The sequence below is a fragment of the Cheilinus undulatus genome, linkage group 4, assembly GCF_018320785.1.
Source record: "Cheilinus undulatus linkage group 4, ASM1832078v1, whole genome shotgun sequence".
In the NCBI taxonomy this organism is placed as follows: Eukaryota; Metazoa; Chordata; class Actinopteri; order Labriformes; family Labridae; genus Cheilinus; species Cheilinus undulatus.
Genome location: NC_054868.1, coordinates 49,537,145 through 49,559,638, shown reverse-complemented (window position 1 = coordinate 49,559,638; position 22,494 = coordinate 49,537,145). Strand labels below are relative to the sequence as shown.

General features: G+C 36.8%; 1 protein-coding gene across 6 annotated transcripts in view; it reads right to left on the bottom strand.

Annotated features, from left to right (window-relative positions):
* Positions 1 to 779: 779 nt before the first annotated feature.
* Positions 780 to 22,494, bottom strand: part of LOC121508392 (cytokine receptor common subunit beta-like) — a 28,597-nt gene continuing 6,882 nt past the window's right edge. For 2 of the 6 annotated variants that reach the window (XM_041785205.1, XM_041785204.1), the window contains 10 exons: positions 16,663 to 16,713; positions 11,683 to 11,895; positions 11,463 to 11,565; positions 9,844 to 9,937; positions 9,601 to 9,694; positions 9,372 to 9,508; positions 7,350 to 7,554; positions 7,054 to 7,147; positions 6,863 to 6,944; positions 780 to 5,135 (listed from right to left, as the gene is read on the bottom strand). In XM_041785205.1, coding sequence (XP_041641139.1) covers positions 4,212 to 5,135; positions 6,863 to 6,944; positions 7,054 to 7,147; positions 7,350 to 7,554; positions 9,372 to 9,508; positions 9,601 to 9,694; positions 9,844 to 9,937; positions 11,463 to 11,565; positions 11,683 to 11,785 — 1,836 coding nt within the window. In that variant the 5' untranslated portion in view covers positions 11,786 to 11,895; positions 16,663 to 16,713 and the 3' untranslated portion in view covers positions 780 to 4,211. The other 4 variants (XM_041785206.1, XM_041785207.1, XM_041785209.1 and 1 more) reach the window with 4 other exon arrangements.

Here is a 22,494-nt window from a genome sequence, read left to right as displayed (position 1 = left end):
CTGATTTGAGCTAACCCTGCAAGGCAGATGGACTCTCCTGTTTCCGTGTTTGTCACTGGCGAATCCATCTTGCAAAACTCCTGTCTGAACCATTTGGGCCTGGTTAGAAAGTGACAGGACCAGTCAGCAACAAGGGGCAGTACTTTCTGGCGCGGCAGAGTCGTGATGTACGTGAGCAGCAACAAGAGGCTGGAGCAATTATGGTGGAGGACCTCAGCGTGGATGCTGCTAAAGCGCCAGTTTTATCAGAACTTGACAACATTTCTTCGATAAAAGAAGAACAAAGAACAGCAGTGAGTTGTTTTCTTTTCAAAACCGACAAAAGTCGTGTACTGACATGTTTACAGTTGCCATGGTTCACGTTATGCAGATCCATATAGAGTTTATTCCTCAGTAAAGATGTGACAGAACATTCATCCAATCACCCTCTGAGTTTTTTTTAAAGGCTCTGCCCTTTCCCAAACGCTGTCTATGAGTGGTTTTCCAGATAGACAAAGTTTTGGTTGCCCTTGGGAGACATGATTTTTCATCTGCCAAGCCACTGTCCATGGTGTTAAAAGGTACACTGATGAAAAATCAGATTGTACCAGGAGGTCATACGTAAGTGTTTGAAACTTTAAGTGTTTTCATTTGGAGAATTATAAATATGGTCACCCTGTTATAGCAGCTGGAGGTTGGTCAATCTACTTTGCTTTGTAGTTTACTGAGACCTAAAGGTGGCAGTTTAATCTGAAAAGAAGCAAAGAAGGCATCCTTAATTATTCAATGACATGCTTTTACTTACTTTAACAGATTGGTACAAAAATATCCCACAGGGTAATATAACAAGTATTCGACAGCCGTCATTGTCTACATATTTTTGTACACCTGTTCTGCTGGTGTGGATGTTAAAAAAATAATTCCACCAGGGGTCGCTGTCTCACACGACCGACACAACTCCTACATTGCAACTCCGTACGCCTCCACCCACAAAAACAAAACAAAAATAATGTCCTTTAGGCAAAACTTCTCCACACCAGCTTAAAACAAGTCAAACATGTTTTTCTGTTTTTACATTTGTTTAGAGATTATTTATTTTCAGAAAATGAACATAACACAAACAATATATCAAACTCATTTCTGGAAAAACGTGTCCAATAAATTGTCTGAAAATGTTCTCGTAAAATGCAAGATAAAAAACACAATAAATAGAAAATAGATACAATTAAGGTTAAGTTTACAGCTGATTTCAGGTTTTAAATAACATTTCAACCCAAAAAAAACTACATTCATTCATCAAATAGAATATCATATAAAATACCTCTAGCACAGGACCATGTCACTCAATAAAATGAAATTAACCCTGCAATAATTACATTGATGTTCCTTATTTCAAAATGTGCCAAAGATGTCTATCACTGTATTTAGTGGTGCAATTTTTATTGTTATATTAATACTAGATTATTATCTTAATATCAATACCCTAAAAGCTCATTTATGCACCCTTTATGTTAAAAAAAATTAGAATTAGATTAGAAATTAGAACATATAAAATCCCATAGAGCACATGGTGCCCACCCATGTTTCAGAGGATCTGGTTCTGGAAGTAAAATTCACCATTAAAATCCCCATAAACATTTCCCCAACTCCTTTTCTTGAAGAGGTTTATATCTCATGAAGTTTGTCCTCTACAGCAGTGGCTCTCAACCTTTTCAGCCCACGACCCCCAAAATAAAGGTGCCAGAGACCAGGGACCTCCACTGTACCTGAAGGTGGTTGAACACAGCCATGCACTATTAAGAATAGTCATGTGCAGACAAGGACGACCATAAAGGGAGAAAAATGGGAGAGCTCTGTGGCGCCCAGCCAAACTGTGTGCCCCCTCTCATAGTGGTCCTGACCTCAAGGTTGAGAACCACTGCTCTACAGGAGCGTACACCATCATTTTACACTCAGGTTGCTCTTGGTAAGTCCAGCACTTCTGGTAAAATGCCTGATAACTAAATCGACTTTTGAAAAAAATGAATGAATGACTTTTCAAACAACACAACCATCACCACACACATACTCAGGCAAATCTGTCACAATGGGGGAATGTTAAAAACATGACCTTGGAAGGCTGACATAACCTGCGTTTCCATTACAGTTTTATGCAAAATAAAAGCGTAATTTCTTATATTTCAACTATGTACAACTGTGCATTAAATGTGTTCTATTGGAAGGAGTTTTGGGCATGAGCCTTGTAATTCTTGTAAAACCTCGTCTTGCAAGACTCAGCTGCAAGGAAGCTGGACACTCAAATCCTGTTGGTACGGTTATGATTACATCTACAGCGGCTGCCTTGATTATTTCGAACGAAAGGCGAAGGCAACATAAAATTTCAGAGGCAAGGTTCGTATGTATGGCAAAAGCCATCTTAAGGAAAGTCTTGTCTCCTCTTTTGTCCACGCGTACTGCGCCATGTTGTCTTGGCGTGAACTGGTCATGTGACACCGTATGTCACGTCTTGTGATATGTAAATGCGGAAAAACGTTTTCACCGGCTTTTGCAATATATTTCTATATAGAACAGCTGAAAAACATCCTCATAACAGCATAAAAACCTTATAGTGATATTTGAGTTTTTTTCTAAATTCAGGTGTTTTCATCACCACTTTTTATTGCGCTATTTCGATTTTGCGCATTTCTACGGGTAATGGAAACGCACCTATGATCAATAGAGGTGCCTTTTAAACCAGCTACACATTAGCAAAGCACTTCAGTTTTTCCACTTTAAACTTTTGTTCTGTGAGGTAGCATATCATCACTGTTCAGTTCCTACCTCTTATCCCCAAAACAACAGCACTTACAAAGAGAAAAACTTTGTCAGAACATTACATTACATTCAGTGGTCGAGAAATAGTTAACGTTTCACAAAAATAAAACGAAAAAGTACAAGGTTCTGGACCAGCCAAACTACTCAAAGCTGTTAGTCAAAGCACCTCCAATCCAAAGGAGTTATGGCTCATTTATGCTCCCTTCAAGTGTGAAATTTGAGCTGCAATTTGTCTGTGTGCCTCACCGTCTGTCAACACCCAGGACTACGTTTTCAGTGTGCAGCTCGGCACAGCACCGCTGGACTACACCCAGTCATATGAGAATGATTCTGCTGAAGTGATACATAAAACATAGCAAAAACACGCCAAGCTATTGTCCTGAACTGCAAGAGCTGGAGAAGGGTGGGCTTGCTTGGATGTGGATTTTTGGGCTTCTATCATGGGTAAGTAACCTAATTATAAATAAATACTCTGTCTTCTTCCTCTGACTTGTTGACTCTGGGCTCCGCTACACCCCGTTATGATGTTTCATCCATGCAGAAAAGTGAAAAGTACTTTATTCTGAAATTTAACCACATATTTTATAAGGTTTTGCTAAAACTTTCTGATGCAGAGTTGTCAGGCATTCGGCCAAAATAGAAGTCCTGCGTATCTGCTGCGGGGGGCTCTGAACTGCCATAGCTGTGGTGGAGCAGAGACATACTGTAGCAGAGTTGGTGGAAGCACTCTCACCGAAGGGAAGGGGAAGTTATTTCTTGTGGAATTAGGAGGTTAGAGATAGAGTGAGGAGTTCAGACAGAACTAGGACAAGCATGAATGCTCCTTTGCAACTGAAGGAGCCACGTGAGGCGGTTTGGAAATCTGTTCAGGATGCCTCCAAGGCATCTCCTTTTGTAGGTCTTCTGGGCACGTCCTGCTGGTGTAAGCTGGCTGGATAGCTGGATAGACAGCATGGCAGAGTATGGATGGATAGCTCCATCATATCTGTGTGTTTCAAATATTAAGCATAAACAAGCCTTAAGTTATTTTGATCCAGAGTCAGGCCTGCCTGACGTCCTTCTGTCTCTCTATCTGTATTTCCTTTCCTCTGTTGTTTGCTTTACAATACCACCATAACTAAAGGGTGGCATGGAATATATTTGTATTAAAAGTAAAGCACAAGATGTGAAAAGCTGTAAAGTTGTTTTACAACTCAACATTTCTCAAGTTAGCTGCTTGCCAAATTTTTTGCCATTAGGTATAAACCTTAAAGAAAATCACAGACTACAGTAGCAGAGTTAAAGTACAGATACTGTCGAGACTGGTATTAGTTCATGCTGAGGCTAATAGGCTGGGCCCTTCTTAGGAGGCCAGTCCTGAATCAGGACTTCAGTACAAAAGGGAGGATTTGGTTTGAGAGGGGCCCAGTGTCTCTTTTTCAGCTCTGTTCTAGTCGTACAGGCATGTATCCATCTCCAGACAGCACTACAGATCTGCTGGTTGACATCAGTGCCAACTTCTCCAGTAGACTACATTGCTGAGGTTGCAGAGCTGGACTAAAAGCAGGTCCAGTAAAGTTCAATGAGGTGGAGTCTGGAGGAGCCAGGATGCTTGTAGGTACGGTGGACTTGTCCTCATCCTCCAGGCTCTCCTCATGACTGAATTGCTCCTCCTTCTCGCTGCTACTGACCAGCTCCTCAGTGGTGTCAGACGGCAGCGTTGGGACTCGCTCATACTCAGAGCAAACCTGAATGGAGCCCTTAACGACAACATTTCCACCGTTTCCAAACAACCTCTGAAAAACACCTTCTCCTTTACTTTCTTCTTCCTCCTCCTTCTCTTCATCAATGCTCTCAGTCACATTGATGCTATCAGCCTCCAAGCTCTCCTGACTGACCTCCTCGCCGCTGCACACGCCTGAATCTAGACTCTGCAGCCTGGAGCGTTCAACCTGGAGCTTCTCAACCTTTTCATAGTCAGAAATTTCCAGCCCGGGCTTGCTTTCTTTGCTACCTTTTGAGAGCAATTCAAGGACTTCCGCCTCATTCACTTTCACTTCCTTCCTCTCCTCTGCCTCTTTAACCTCAGTGTCACCACAAACAGGCCCATATGGTGTATCAGCAGCACAGGGAGTCAGATTCCCCACAGTGGGCAAGGGGAAAGAAGGAGGAGATGGACACAGGTGGGCGTAACTGGGGTTGGAGAAGCCAGAACTGGTTGAGTCGTAGCAGTTTTGAACTCTAATTTTCTCCAGCAGTGCTGCCTCTGGCCTGTAGGGGGTGACAGCATCCACGGGGGAGGTGATCTCTACAGAGGTGATTTCCAGTGGATTGAAGGGGGGGAAGGTCGGGCACAGATGGTTCTGGTGGATGAAAACAAAAGAGCCAAAAGGTGAAGGAGAGAGAGGAGAATTGTTACAAATACAGAAGGAAGTAAGGGCTTGACTAGACCACTTAGATAGTAATGTCAGAGCTAAGCAATGATGTACATGGATGTAAAGGTGCCAGAAAAAAGGTAGACAGAAATAGGACAATTAATTAAATAATAGCATTCATGGGTTGAAAGTGGTCTAAATGTGTTGGACATGGCAAAGTTGGCAAGAAAAATGGTGAAAAGGAGTTGTAGAGTGCAAAAAAAGGCAAAACTGGGTAGGAGAAAATTTGAAAGGGGGTGAAAAGTGGAAAAAAGGTGCAAAATTTATCAAAAATATGTTAAAAATGACAAAAATGTTGCATAAATGAGCAGAAAAACTAGTAAAAATGCGGTCAAAAAATGGCTAAATGTGTCAAAAATTGATGAAAAGTGGAAAAAAGTTGCATAAATGAGGGAAACATTAGAGAAAAGTGGTTGCCAAAATGGTTCTGACCAATCAGAGTCATTGTAGGAGAACAAGGCGGTAGAGATAAGTTGTACTGTGAGCTATTAGCAATGGCTGCCTTCAGTGTAGCAGTTAGCTCAGATGTAGCTTTAGTATAGCGGCAGTTTTACCAGAACTGGACCACATTTCTTTATCAAATTATTTTCATGATAAAAAATATGTTTTGGCAGGAGTTTGCAATTGTTATGGTTGAGGTTGACTTGTTCTGTAAGCTGGTGTAAGCAATGGCTGCCACCACGGTAGCAAGTTAGATCAGTTAAGTCCTCAACCTCAGCTACATTTATTTAATTTAAAGAAAAGCCAAGAGCCACAGTGACAGCTTCTCATAGCAAAGACAATGTTTTCACATTTCCCACTAGAGTGACATGAATTGTAGCCAAAGACATGCTTTGTCTTTCAGTATGGCAGCACTAGCCTATATAGCTCAGGTTAGCACTGGAGCAACATATGTCTGCTACCTCATTTTGTCTTGTCTCTCTGATTGGCACAGAATGGATATGACAGCACTTTAAAGCTTAGACTAACCAAACACACTTCAGTTACATTTCACATAAATGCAGATGAAGTTTAAAGCAGTAAGTGGTTGTTTAATTGTTTTTGTAAACTGTTAACAGTTTAGCTGTGCTAGATTTTGCTGCAGCAGCATGCAGCATCTGCAGTTTTTGATAGCCTAAACTTAATCATTTCTCATCACTAATCTAAACACAGAAAGAACAATTAAAGTGTTTTTAAACTCTTTAAATGTTGCTGTAGATCACATTTCACCCATTGGTGCACATTTAACAGTTTAAATTTAAAGAAGAAGCGCAAGTCTGTTTGCATGTTTTTCATTTGCCATTCTGGCCCAACATCATTAACAGGACTTCATTCATCATACTTAAAGCATCTTTACACACTGGCAGTGCTGCGGCCGGTGGAAATGGACACTTATTCTTAAGGAATTTATTATAAACATGCAGTCATTACATGCCACTTTCTTTAAGATGGTAATTAAAGCAAAACCATTAATACAACATTACTTTATTTCTGCCCATTCCTATTGTGCTTGACTGCACAGCAAATGGCAAAGAAAGCATCAATAAAAATACTATAAAATTTAGCTCAGCAGCAATCTACTCTGTAGTATCATGAAAGTGAATAAAGGCACAATGAAATCAGCTAGCCATCAGCTGATCGCAGCAGGATGTACGGCTTCTGTGTCATGGACTTACTTGGAAATTGGCATCCTTCAGGACTTTGGACTTTGCAGGGTTTGGTATAGGCTGACTTCTGAATTTCATTACCATATAAATCCTAAAAAAAAAAAAAAAAAAAGTTCAAGAAAAGCTGAATTGGAATTAATTTTCTCCTAATTTTAGATTTTTTTTTTTTTTTATCACATGTACATTAAGCATATGCTCACCAGATGGTTTTGTTTTGTTTTAAATATATGACAGCCAGGACAGCAGTGATCACTACTGAACATACAGCAGTGCCAAAGATAACTGCAGAATGATCTGGAACCACAGGACAGATCAGGCTACATTAGTGAAGAGGTACAAAAATGTTTAATCTGTAACAAACAAAGTCGGGTTTTATCTTTAGAAACTTATACAAGGTAAAAACAATTTAAGTTAGGATTTATATAAGCTCATTTCCAATGATAAAAATTAAAGACAAACTTTCCTTTAGAGATGTTTCTATATTTGCCACATTTACCTGGTTTTGTTCGTCCAACAGGTGACACCAGTGATTCCGCAGCACTCCAGTCGCTCCATGCTGAATGGAGATCTTCTCCAATTCCCATCACTCGAACCCGGACCTCGTACTCCTCGTCTCGTATCAACCAATCAGCTTGCAGCTTTGTTTCACATTCCCATTCACAATTCTTTATCAGATTTGGACTTTTCTGCTGAAAGGCATCCTGGGAAATAAAAAAGAAAGCTGGGGGTCACATTCAGGATTTTTCTTCTTTACTGGATTTCATGAAACCAAACACAACTCTGAAAGTCCACAGGGTTAGGAGGGAAAATGGTGATCCACATTTAAACTATGATGGTGATTTAAAACTCCAAAAAGGTTGGGACATTGTGTAAACTATAAAATATTGAAACAGAACACATTTATTTACAAATCCAATTAGACCCATATTTAACTGAAAATAGCACAGAGACAAGATATTTAATTGATACAGATAATTTCAGGTGCAGACATTGGAATTTGATGCTGTAGCATTTATGATACTACTGCATAGGCAGATAGCCCAACTGTTTATGAACAACATTCCTCACTGTGCAATCATAAAGAATAGTGCAGCACAATTAATCACAATCACAATGTCAGGCTGTGCAATTACTTAATTGCATAAAATGCTTAAAAATTGTTTTTGTATTAAGTAGTGCTTGAAAATTTTACAAAAATGCCTGCAGAAAGGTCTCTTAAGTTTACAATAGCGGTGCCGTTGCATTTTGTAGGAGTACATTTACTCTCTGAAAATAAAAGAAACTTTAATTTTTGGAAAGTATAAAGTTATTCTGAAAGAAGTCCTGTTTATTTTGTAATCTGATCTATGTATGTTTTGAATTTTATCTTGGAATTGTAATCACACAATACGATCAAATCATTCAGCGCTGGGAAAGAATGTAGATATTTCATGATCTAGTAGATCTTTTTTCCTTCCCCATATGATTTCGATACCGAGGTGTTGGGTATCGGTGGATACCGAGTACCAATCCAATACCAGTGTGAACTTTCTGGACTGACTGTGCAGACTAACAAACAATTTTAGACCTTTATTTGACTCAACAAATAGAATCATAACGTACAGTGTCTCTGTGACCCCAAACGGCTAGCTAGAGAGTAAAAACAAGAGGCCGCGATTTATGGTTCAAAAGTTATTTACCTTTTGATAAACTGTGTCACTTCTTGTCGTATTCGACAGCGCCGGTCTGGAAGGCACTTTAATGATCAGATTCAGAGAAAAATTGTCCTGCAGCCACTGTTCTTTGCTGTTGCTGCAGTGTGCATGCAGTGTTTGCCGGCAGCAAAGAAGAATTAATTTTTTGGTTTTTAATGCTAACATTTAGCATTACTAAACCAAGCAAAATATAAAGTTGAACCAAACAGTATCGGATTGGTGCATAAACTTGTGTACTCGCTGATACCAATACCTGCATTTTAAGCAGTATCGAACATATTTCCGAAACTGGTATCGGAAACGGAGCAACTTTACCATCTTCAGTCCAAAACATCCTCAGAAAATTCAGAGAATCTGGAGAAGTCTCTGCATGTAAGTGGCCAGGCTGAAAATCATCATTAAATGTCTATGACCTTTGATCCCTGCATTAAAAACCTGCATAATTCTGTTAAAGATTCTACGACGTCATCTCAGAACACAACAATCAGTTATAACAATAAGTTGCTGCATCTTCAAATGTTAGTTAAGGCTCCACCATGCAAAAATAAAGTCATATATCAACAACATCCAGAAGTACCACAAGTAAGCAGTGGACTGACAGGTTCAAACTTCAAAGACGATGGGATCAGTGTACTCCAATGGCCTCCACAGTCACCAGATCTCAATCCAATAGATCTGATGTTTCCAACACCCTGTTGAAACTATGCCAGGAAGAATTAATGAAGTTCTGAAGGCAAAAAGGGGTCCAACCTGGTACTAGCAAGGTGTACCTAATAAAGTGGCCAGCAAGTGTATATGAAAATAGAGAAACAATGCATACACACCTCCCATGACTGATCCTTGTGTTTCCACTGCAGCTGGAATTTGTGCAAACTGATTCTGCTTCTTCTCTTGTTGCCAGGAGGGAACCAGGACACGGTGGTGGAGTTGATTTTTGGTCTTTGTGGGGGATCCAGCTTTACTGCAGTGCCCCACACACAGTTTGATTTAGGTCAAACTTAACAGCTCAGAAGGTAAGCTTAAAGTAGGATTGACAATTTTGTTTGTACTCACTGTGACAAGATGGTCTGTAGGAAATACTGTAGACTGAAATTTCCCTCCCTGGGTTACAGATAAGATCGATGGGCACCACACTGAAGCTCTGAAACTGAGAGAATATCAAGGAAAGATGAGAAAAGATTAAATAAAACAAGATACAGTTTGCTGTAGAGGTTTTATCAGGATGGTTCTGTTTGGTTATAAAGTTGCTGATTTTGGGTTAAAAGCCAGGCTATAGCTACTGAGATTTTTACTCACAGCTCCATCCTTTTTGAACATCATGGTGCACTTCCTTGGTCCTGGTTTTGAGATGTCCACAGGCTTCAGGTCACAGGAGGAGCTGTACGAAAAACTACAGAAGTCAACATTTTTATGTGGTTAATACACAAATGCAATATCAGATATTAGCCAAATATTGATTTAAAAAAGATGTTGTTTTTTTTTCTACAGAGATTGAGGGTACAATGAAAGCTGCTGTCCTGCTTAGATCACTTTGAGTTTGGCAATTTAAAATAGTTGATTTAAGACTAGAATCAATTTACCCTAAAAGCCAAGCAACAGCAGACTTTTCCCTCACTGTTTAACTGTAGAGCCTATATCAGACACCACTCATGCTACCAAAGCCAGGGGTAGATAACCAAAGGGAAGTTGTTTTTTTTATCCATAAACCATGACATTACGTTCCTACACAGATAAAGACAAAGCAAAACATGGTCTCAAATAGATGGGAATCCTCCTTACAAACATAAACACTTTAAGATCATACTAATGACAACAGCCTGGGGATATGATTTGGATGAAGGACTCTTATAGTGGGATTCTGCTTTTATTACATCCTCTTGCAATTATTCCCTCCCAGAAAAGCCACAGGTAAGCCTCAGCCTGTAAAAGTTATTGATATTGTGATCATTGATAAAAATATTTGTCACTCACTTATTCAACAAGCAAAGGTTAGTTCGCTGATGCTTGTTGTCAGACTGACCCGCACTTAAAGAAGGACATACAAACTATTTCTGTCACACACCCACACCCAACTGCTGAGTGCAGCTCATGCTTTTTCCCTTCTTTCTCCTGTTTTAACAGACATTTAGAACAAAAAGTGAGGCAAATATGAAAGTTTATCAGCTGTCTGTGTATGGCGCAAACAGCTCCGTGCCATGCGAAGTGACGCCACAATCATGCAACACACAAATCAGTACATAAATTTGTTGCCAACACTTTCAATTATCGATTTTAGCCTAGCCCAGCTGTCATTGGGTGAGAGGCGGGGTACACCCTGGACTGGTGGCCAGTCAATCGCAGGGCTCAAAACAAATATTTCTATGAAAATTTTTGATGACCTGTATTTATATTATTCTCCAATTAACTCTATCTGCATTTTTCAAAAAAGAAATGTTTATGTTGTAGATATTTTAATTTTATTTTGAATTTTGTGCTATAATAATTAATTTTCATCTATTTTATTTTTTATCTGCTTGCATAAACATTTCTATTTAATTTAATTTAAGTTACTAAGTTAAATTTATGGGAAATAATGTGTTAATGACCTGGAAACATCATTTTATTTGCCTGAAATTTGAACCTTTAAAAGACTGACAGTCCAATATTTCATTCTTTCTAAAATTACATGAAAAAGTATGTTATCAAATTAAAAAAAAAAATTGTATTCCCCATCCCTATAGTTTAAAATAAATGGAGAAGAATTCCAAAAGAAAACCAAAGCTTTAGACTTGTGTCATCATCAGTACTTAAATAATCTGGTAAGTGCTGCCATCATATTCATTTCAGTTGACTGAAACTTTTTGTTATTTGAGCACATGGTTTGCATCTACTCAGTGAACAAATTCATCAAGATTTAACTGTGTGTGCATCCTTACTCAGGTCCTTTTCTGGCGTATATTGTGCACATTTGGTCAGACTTGTTCATGCTGTTCCACTCACAGGTGATGGTTCGACTGTAGTTATTATAGCAGGACAGATCTGTGAGAAATAACACAAGCCAGGTCATTTTAAGAGCTTTGATGTAGTAATGATCTTGTGTAACTGTAAACTGATTGTGCAAGATGATAAAAGAGCATAAATTAAAACATCACTCACATTTATCAGGCTGGCTGGGACATGACTCCTGCTGTTCGCTGGAACAGGCATGAATCAGTAGGAGAGGAAGAATTAGCAGAATGGTTTTCTTAATTCTCTCCATTTATTCTGGCGTTGATCGTCCTTGTTCGGGTTTTCAAAGCCGGTCTACTGAGGTTGAGGTGGGGTTTTGGTGGAGAGTTACAAACTCACAGCTTCCGTTTTCTTTTCATTCTGTGAGATAAATAATAAAGATGTTCACAGCTGCGTGTTTCTCTGTGTCTTTAAATAAAAGTTATGATCAAAAATACAACAGAAAAAGAGGTGTGATACCACCAGGAAATGAAAAAAAAAAAACAGAAATGGAAAGTTTCAGATTCTGCCTCAGAGTAGTTCCCTTTACATGCACTGTTAAAACATCTGTTAGATCTATTCAGCAATAAGTGATGAACCACTGGATTAACCCAAGAATATCCAGGGATAATCCAGCTGTTCTCAACAGGTTGGTCAGAACCAGACAGGAGGTAGAAAAACTGGAGAAAGTAAACAACAGAGTAAACAACCTCTGCATCAATTTAGGGCAGCTGTTTAAGTGGTTTCAAGTGTTGAGTACCTGGGGGTGCAGATCACTGTCTGCCTCACATGGATCAAAAACAAAGACAGCGTCTGAAAGTGATATTTCCGTATTTTTGAGGTTGGGTTGTATAAGGTACGTGGCAATAGTAGTTAGCGGCATTAGTCTGCAGTGATTTCAGTGTGCATTGTCCCTTTAAACAGGGGCAAGACCAGAGTTAATCACTAATATTATAATAAAAACAATACCATATTATAATAAAGACCAGAGTTAATCACTAATATTATAATAAAAACAATACCATATTATAATAAAGACCAGAGTTAATCACTAATATTATAATAAAAACAATACCATATTATAATAAAGACCAGAGTTAATCACTAATATTATAATAAAAACAATACCATATTATAATAAAGACCAGTGTTAATCACTAATATTATAATAAAAACAATACCATATTATAATAAAGACCAGAGTTAATCACTAATATTATAATAAAAACAATACCATATTATAATAAAGACCAGTGTTAATCACTAATATTATAATAAAAACAATACCATATTATAATAAAGACCAGTGTTAATCATTAATATTATAATAAAAACAATACCATATTATAATAAAGACCAGAGTTAATCACTAATATTATAATAAAAACAATACCATATTATAATTAAGACCAGAGTTAATCACTAATATTATAATAAAAACAATACCATATTATAATAAAGACCAGAGTTAATCACTAATATTATAATAAAAACAATACCATATTATAATAAAGACCAGAGTTAATCACTAATATTATAATAAAAACAATACCATATTATAATAAAGACCAGAGTTAATCACTAATATTATAATAAAAACAATACCATATTATAATAAAGACCAGTGTTAATCACTAATATTATAATAAAAACAATACCATATTATAATAAAGACCAGAGTTAATCAATAATATTATAATAAAAACAATACCATATTATAATAAAGACCAGTGTTAATCACTAATATTATAATAAAAACAATACCATATTATAATAAAGACCAGTGTTAATCACTAATATTATAATAAAAACAATACCATATTATAATAAAGACCAGAGTTAATCACTAATATTATAATAAAAACAATACCATATTATAATAAAGACCAGTGTTAATCACTAATATTATAATAAAAACAATACCATATTATAATAAAGACCAGTGTTAATCACTAATATTATAATAAAAACTATACCATATTATAATAAAGACCAGAGTTAATCATTAATATTATAATAAAAACAATACCATATTATAATAAAGACCAGAGTTAATCACTAATATTATAATAAAAACAATACCATATTATAATAAAGACCAGAGTTAATCACTAATATTATAATAAAAACAATACCATATTATAATAAAGACCAGTGTTAATCACTAATATTATAATAAAAACTATACCATATTATAATAAAGACCAGAGTTAATCACTAATATTATAATAAAAACAATACCATATTATAATAAAGACCAGTGTTAATCACTAATATTATAATAAAAACAATACCATATTATAATAAAGACCAGAGTTAATCACTAATATTATAATAAAAACAATACCATATTATAATAAAGACCAGAGTTAATCACATATATTATAATAAAAACAATACCATATTATAATAAAGACCAGAGTTAATCACTAATATTATAATAAAAACAATACCATATTATAATAAAGACCAGAGTTAATCACTAATATTATAATAAAAACAATACCATATTATAATTAAGACCAGAGTTAATCACTAATATTATAATAAAAACAATACCATATTATAATAAAGACCAGAGTTAATCACTAATATTATAATAAAAACAATACCATATTATAATAAAGACCAGAGTTAATCACTAATATTATAATAAAAACAATACCATATTATAATAAAGACCAGTGTTAATCACTAATATTATAATAAAAACAATACCATATTATAATAAAGACCAGAGTTAATCACTAATATTATAATAAAAACAATACCATATTATAATAAAGACCAGAGTTAATCACTAATATTATAATAAAAACAATACCATATTATAATAAAGACCAGTGTTAATCACTAATATTATAATAAAAACAATACCATATTATAATAAAGACCAGAGTTAATCACTAATATTATAATAAAAACAATACCATATTATAATAAAGACCAGAGTTAATCACTAATATTATAATAAAAACAATACCATATTATAATAAAGACCAGTGTTAATCACTAATATTATAATAGAAACAATACCATATTATAATAAAGACCAGAGTTAATCACTAATATTATAATAAAAACAATACCATATTATAATAAAGACCAGAGTTAATCACTAATATTATAATAAAAACAATACCATATTATAATAAAGACCAGAGTTAATCACTAATATTATAATAAAAACAATACCATATTATAATAAAGACCAGAGTTAATCACTAATATTATAATAAAAACAATACCATATTATAATAAAGACCAGAGTTAATCACATATATTATAATAAAAACAATACCATATTATAATAAAGACCAGTGTTTATCACTAATATTATAATAGAAACAATACCATATTATAATAAAGACCAGTGTTAATCATTAATATTATAATAAAAACAATACCATATTATAATAAAGACCAGTGTTAATCATTAATATTATAATAAAAACAATACCATATTATAATAAAGACCAGTGTTAATCACTAATATTATAATAGAAACAACACCATGTTATAATAAAAATCCATTAATATAGACAACTATAACCTTTCATAATAAAGACCAGTCCTAATCAGTAATATTACAATAAAAACTACCTGATTAAACTAAAGACCAGTGTTAATCATTAATATCATAATGAAGACCATTCTCTATTATTATAAAGATCAGTGTTAATTATTCATATATACAAAAGACTTTTACCTATCATAAAAGTACCCATAAATATTATTATAATGGAGACTATACCCTTTCATAATAAAAGATCCATTAATGCAGTGGTTCCCAGACTCTTTCTTCCAGGCCCCCCTTTGGCCGATGAAAATATTTTCAGGCCCCCCCTTCTCCTCACCTTACATATCAACATGTGAAAATGTGAAAATGTATGACAAACACACTGTCGTTCACAATTTTTGCTTACAAATTCCTTATTTTTTTTAAATTTATTCCAACGTAAAACCTAAAAAAAAAAAAGAGTTTTAACAATGTGGCTCTCCAAAGATGAACAATTTCCCGAAAAATAAGAACTTATTAAAATCAGAATAATAGGATTTTTACACCCAGTCCTGCAATAATTTCAGTGGCACTGTGGGCTTATTTGGTGCGACAGATCTTTTGAGTCCTGAATGCAGTTGTGAGGCTGCCACTTTCAGTTCATTTTCAATGTCCAGCTTTGATTTGTTTTTTGTCTTAATTGAGGCAACAGCAGAAAAAAAAAATCTCAAGGCTGTCATGCCTGGCAGTAGGTACTCTTTTTCCACTCCAAAGTGCTTGGATTAGAACTGCAATAACACTGTTGAATCTGAGGAGATGTTAATACTCGTCTGCTACAGTGCTGAAGTGATCAAATGGTGTTGCTTTGCCTTGCCTTGCCCTGCCCCCTTCTGCCATGACTCCACGCCCCCCGGGGGGCATGACAGCTATCTGGAGTTTGGTTTTATTAAGAACAGCGATGGGAGACCAAAATGTGTTATGTGTCTTCATGTGGAGCCATGAAGCCCGCCAAAGTAAAGCATCATCTGATAACAAAGCATGCAGAGTTTAAGGACAAAACAAACTATTTTTTCTGACGTAAGGGTGAGAATACATCCACCAGAAAACAGGACTGGTGAACATGACTTCAGCCTCAGAAAAAGCACAGAGGGATTCTTTTTTGGCTCCTTAAAGAGCTGCAAAAAGTAAGAAGCCACACTCAATTGGACAAGAGCTTGTATTTAGGTTGAAGACTGTAAAATACAGCATCTAGGAGTACAAATGACAGTCAACATATGTTTAATCAGCGTGAGGGTTATGTGGGGTCCTTGGAAAATGTTCTGCCCTGTAAGAGGTCCCTAACCCTGAAAAGTTTAAGAACCCCTGCAGTAATGTATAGTGATATGCATCAGCAGACAGAAAGACAGTTCATGCACACTTGCCAAACAAATGAGTGTGTTACAACACCTAATAATCAACTGAGACAATCAGTTAGATGCAACCAAAGTAAAGTGACTTTATGTTTATGTTATGTCTTAAAGCTTTCAGTGTGAATCCAGACTAATTTCAGACAACGGAGCCCTGATGTCAGTTTGTGGTTCCTCCAAATGTTAGAGATTTACAATCCTGATGTCAGAATTAACCGTTAAATATGAACATAAGTGTCTTACTTGCAGCTGCTCTGGATGTTGTTCAGTGTTGCTTGTATTCCATCTGAAGTCCTGAAGAAAAACATTATGCATTAATTTTATCATTTTGAAGAAGAAGGAAAATCACAGTCAACGTAAAGAGACACGATAATCGATAATGTACAGCCTTAAAGGTCAGCTACCTAGAAATGTAATCTCTTATCAACAGCCAGATCATGTCTCTTAACACCTACGTTTGTGGTAAATTTGGTGACGTTAACACCTCGGAGCTTCTTCTTCCTGTATTTCCTTTATTTAAAAAAGCCTTATTCTAACAGTAATACCTGTTGTGAAAAGTTTCCAACATGCTGAGCTAACACAGCTAGATACTGACTACTTCACTATACAAATTTTTATGTGATCTAAAAGTTTGCTCACTCTACTCTAGTTCCTGTAGGGAGTTATTTCCCCTGTGTTACATATTCAGTAGCACAGTCAGGAGGGACTGATAATTAATGCTGTTTCCCTATCACCCCTATTTGCCCTCTATGGCTGTCGTAAATACTGAGGATTAATGCTTTTCACCTTAAACACAGTGGCATTTGAGGTGTTTACAAAACAGGAAGTGTGTGTGTTACAGGTACAAAGTGTTTCAGAGTGACCTACAAACACCTTCAGGCACAGATACACCAAACAACTTTCACCCTGCAGAACATTTCCATCCTCTCCGAGGGGCATGGCCAAACCCCCCCAGCATATTTCAAAGAGAGGTAGTAAAATATTACAAATTTAATTGTAATTAATCTCAGAAATTGAATAGTTATTCACAATTTAATCACATCCATTTAAAAAGTCACTATTTTGCATTCTTAACAGTTTTTTCGGATACAGACCTGCATATAGATCTAAGATTAAACATGAACTTAACCACAGAAAAAGGAACTTGCTATGGATTGAGAAGGAAATAAGTGGAAAATAAAAAGGCAAATATCTGTTAACACAACGTAGAGATGACTTTTTTCTCGTCCACTAAGATGCTGACTTTTATTTCAAGTGAAATGAGACATTTAGGAGCAGCAGTAGTTATTTTACATCACTGTGGCTGCAGGGAAATGCTGACGTGGCTTAACCAAAGCACAATGACTGAGCATAGATTGTAGAAAGAATTGGACAAACCCTGTGTGACGTCAGCTGTCTGCTTACAATAGGCAGACTCAAACAGCTCTTGAAGCCAATCGGCCGCAGCTTCCATATTGAAATCACGGTCTCAACCAAACTTTGGATCAACCTACTGGCCCGCCCACTAAGTGCGACTTCCTGTCAGCTAGCTAGCTAGCATTGTGGTTGACAGAAACGTAGCTTACTGTCGAGCTATCTGTCAGTCAGATGAGATGTGCCAATCAGTGCACAGAGAGGTTTTCCCCTAAATATAATCCAAATGATTGTGGTACAAAATAATTCACACCCCTTGTATCTAAGACAATAAAGTATGTGATTAATCCTGATTTAAAAAACTAGCGCACAAATTGTGGACCTTAAATGCTCGAGATTAATGTGATTAATCCAGGGATTTGCCATAAATACCATGATACCTGCATGAGATTGCTGTTCTCAGTTGTCTATGTATATTGTATCTGTCCCTAACAATTGAACTTGAATTAAAATAAATAGCCTTGAAATCCTTGATTTCAACCATTTTATTTAAATTTATCTAACCAAAAAAATCTCATTGAGATCAGGAATCTCAAGAGTGTGTTGACTGGCAGCAGCACAACCAACAGAGTGATAGACATGACACAGCAGTTACAAACACAGATCAACCAATCCTAAATCACAGAGCAAAAACTCAGAAACATTTACAGCCTGATGCATCTGCTTCCAACGCCATAAACTCCCTGGGGGTCCATGATAGGATTTTATTAAAGAGAGTTTCGATTGATTACTAGAGTATATTAATAAAGAAAAGCTATTGATGTACAAAGGTCATGAAATGATGTTCAATTTCTATCAAATAGAGTAGGATAAAAAACTGGAGAGGCCCTGCTCCTCCCTTCAAAAATGTCCAGATGGTGTATAGTCCACCCCAGCACTGCCCAGGAGAGCGGAGCCTGGAGGAGAGGAAACAGGTGACTGTAAATTGGATAAGTGATGCCGCCTTGACAAATACAATCAGGCACCCAAAAGAGAGAGACAGAATGAGGGCAAACAACTCCTCACCCGGCCTAATCTGAGATCCACCTGATTAAGTGGTTTCAATTTTAGCACCACCCAAAGACATTCTGAAACTCTGTCATCAAAAGTCTCTCACTGGTCTCATCTAGTGTAGCTAAAATCATTGTGAAACCTGGATTACAGTACTGGGATTTAACATCAAAATGTTCTCACACTTAAACACCAGCAGCAGTCAGGACTGGAGACGTTATATCTTCTTCTGTTGATCTATCAGGTCTTTCTTGGGAATGTGGTATCTCAAGAAGACTTTGTGGTATTTTCTTCACTTTTTCAATTTTTCTCTTGTGGTTCAGGTTGTGCTCTAGTTCTTGCTGCACCAGGTCACCTGGTTTGTGGCTTTAATTAAAGGTCAGAGCTGTTGTCTTCTGAGAATTCAGATGTTCCATTAATCTAACTTCCTGTTAACCCTATCAACTTCTCTTAAACCTGCAGTGATCTGATTACATGTTCACATCGATCATAATCACTAACCGGTCACTCATTAGACAAATAGGTCTTTAATAAAAGATAAAATAAAAATAATCATAGTTGTATCACAAAGATGAATACAAGGAAGCTGTACAGGAAATATCCTCCTCAAGTGATACCTCTGCATCCAAATCAGCACTGGGTTGGTTCTGAGACAAACTTCCAGCAGGACAAGCATCACTCAGCTGAGTGGCTAGCCTCTCCTCAGTGCAAAACAATGACAGCCAAGAGGGCTTTTCTTGGTGGTGGAGTGGGAGCTGTGCTGGAAGGCAAAACTCTCAATTTACTGGTTGATTTTCATTCCAACCCTCACCTATGGTCATGATTTCTGGGTAAAGACAGAAAGAATAAGATTGCGGGTTTAAGCGGTCGAAATGAGATTCCTCAGGAGGATGTCTGTGCTCTTATATCACACCTGGGGGAGTCGGTTCGGTTCGAGGCTCAAATTACAACCTTGTTGCAGTTTCCCGTGGTTTTGTTTGCATTCACATTGCACTTGGTCTAACAAACTAAACCGTCTAAGTAACATCAAGCCGTATAGATACATTTGTGGCGCTGTCATCCCAAACAAAGAGCAGTGAAGCAGAAAAGGAGACATAGGAGGAGACAAAACGTGAAATCCATCTCCTTCTGCGGGTCTCTTTCAATAATGAAACAGCACCAAATTTATGCCTTTTTGGGAATTCTGCTTTTGTGTTGGGGAATAATGAGCAGCCAGAAACGAATGAGTCAGTACTGAAGAAAAAGTTGAGCCAACAGGTGAGCGAAAGACTACAACGGCTTACTATGGTTACATAGACGCTGGGCAAGGTACTGACATGTATTTGAGCGTATTAAATCACATGTACAAATCATTATGCTTTATGACGCTCCCTGTCTTTTGTTCACAAGTTTGTCTGCTTTGCTTTCACACCTCAAATGAACCACACCAGGGGTTTGTTTGAAAGCGAACCAAGACCCCCGTTTTTGAGCTGACCAGAGTCGGCTTGTTTGGTCCGCACCAGACACCAAGCTTTCACACCACTCCAAACGAACCAATGAAACAGACCAGAGTTTATTTAAAGTGGACCAAACAGCTCTTGTGTGTATGCGCCCTTTAGAGATAAGGTGAGGAGTTCAGGCATCTAAAGGGATCTTGAAGTAGAGCCAGTTGAAGTGGTTTGGGCATCTGAATAAATCTATAAACAAAAGATCAGTTAACTAATTATTTAAATAGCTGTTAGTTGCATCCCTTATATATCTGATAAATATATATAGCCCTGATAAATCTAGTGCTAAATTTAGTCAGGCTTATTGATGAAGAAATATTTAATAACCACTCAAAGAGTGGTACTTTGATGACAACATCCTGTCATTGGAGGACGGCACTCAAGTCTGGCCTTCCTTTTCTGTCAGCTCATGTCTGACGTCAGGAGATTAATGAAACCATTTAAAGTCACACTGGACAGTCAGAAAACTCCCCCAACAAGTAGGTCAGCACTTGTGAAGTTTTTCTTTTCTAGCAATGGAGAAGTAAATGACCAAAATCTCCTAGGAAGCACTTTTATTCATATAAACAAGCCCAGTCTGACTGTCAGCCACTATCTCCTCGACAGTCTATCTGTGTCTAACCTCTCTCACTGAGACAGGCTTTCATTTATACCTCTGGATTTCCCCAAAAGCCTTTACGACTGTGAAATGAAAAAAGCTAACACACTATTTCCACGTATTCTTAGTTTCCTTTTTTTCTGCCTTGTGCAAAAAAATAATCAACTTCAAACATCACAGGCGTAAACTGTCAGATGAAACCACTTCCTCTTTTCCCAGAAAGGAGTTGTTGTTGCTGAAAACACAGAAAGAGCTCATTCAACAACCAACAAGCTTGTTCCTCTCCTGCGTGTAGTATTTAATGTGTCTTAACTCTTGGTGGTTACTTTGATGCAACATACAAATATTCAATGTCATTCAAATTCTTTTGAAACTGTCAAGAAAAGAAAATCTAAATATTGCGTCATTTTTAGTGGTTTGGTTGAAGCTGCTCATGAATTACCGAAGTGCTCTAGGAATATTTTATGGAGACATTTTTAAAGTAGGGCTGCCAAAAGGTTACAATTTTTAATCTCAATTAATCTCAGGATTTCTGTAGTTAATCACACACATTTTTATGGCATTCTAAAATTCCACTATTTTGCATTCAAACTGTTTTTGTCATGCTGATCTGTTCTGCTGTTTTAAACTAAGGGTAAGGGAAGATTGAAGATTTTAACATGAACTAAATCATGTAAAAAGAAATTAGTTTTGCACTGAATAGGAAATATGTCAACAGTTAAACGGTAAATATTTGATGATACATGATTACGGTGATTTTGGACTTGTCCACTGAGCTGTCTGAGTTTTTTTAAAGGAGCAGCGGTGGACTTATTCTGGCTTCAGGGAGACGCCGATGTGTCTGAAACATGTTTGTTGAAAGCGAAAAAAGCATGTGATTAATGGCAATTAAAAACTGATTAGTGCACTAATTGTGGATTGTAGTTAATCGTGATTAATCTTGACAGCCCTACTTTAAAGCATGCATTTATTTATGTTTTTGTGTCCAAAACCTGAGACATAATTTGGATAAAATTACTGCACACTGTGGAACTGAGAGGATGATGACACTGATGATAAGCTGTTCTGGTTCAGACATCCTTGCATCGACTTTGATAAAATTCGAGCATGCTAAAAGTAGCATTACACTCAGAGTGCACTCTCATAGAGCCATAGAGTGACTGTAGACTTTTGTTATTCTGTAGAGGAGCATTATGGACATCATGTGGCTTTTTAAACACCCCATCATGAGAATGATCACACTCTCTCCCCACGCTGTCTGCTTTCTTTTCTGCTTCTACTCTTCCCGTGTACCAACGCAAGTTCCCCACATATTTTCACTTCCTTTGACCTCCAGAGCTGTATGAACAATAAAAGTGCATGCAGGGCAGGATGAAACTATCTGGGTTTCATAAATCATGGTCTAATGTTACAGAAACTACAAATTAGCAGAAGCCACTGTAAGCAGTGGTAGATGAGGTGTTATTACTGGTAGGATATCATTATCAGATTTGTGTGTTTGAATGAGAGCTGGCTGAAGATTTGACCATTTTTCTGCATTTAACCCTTCAAGCCCTTAGCTATTTTTTGACTGCTTTGTCTCTCCTG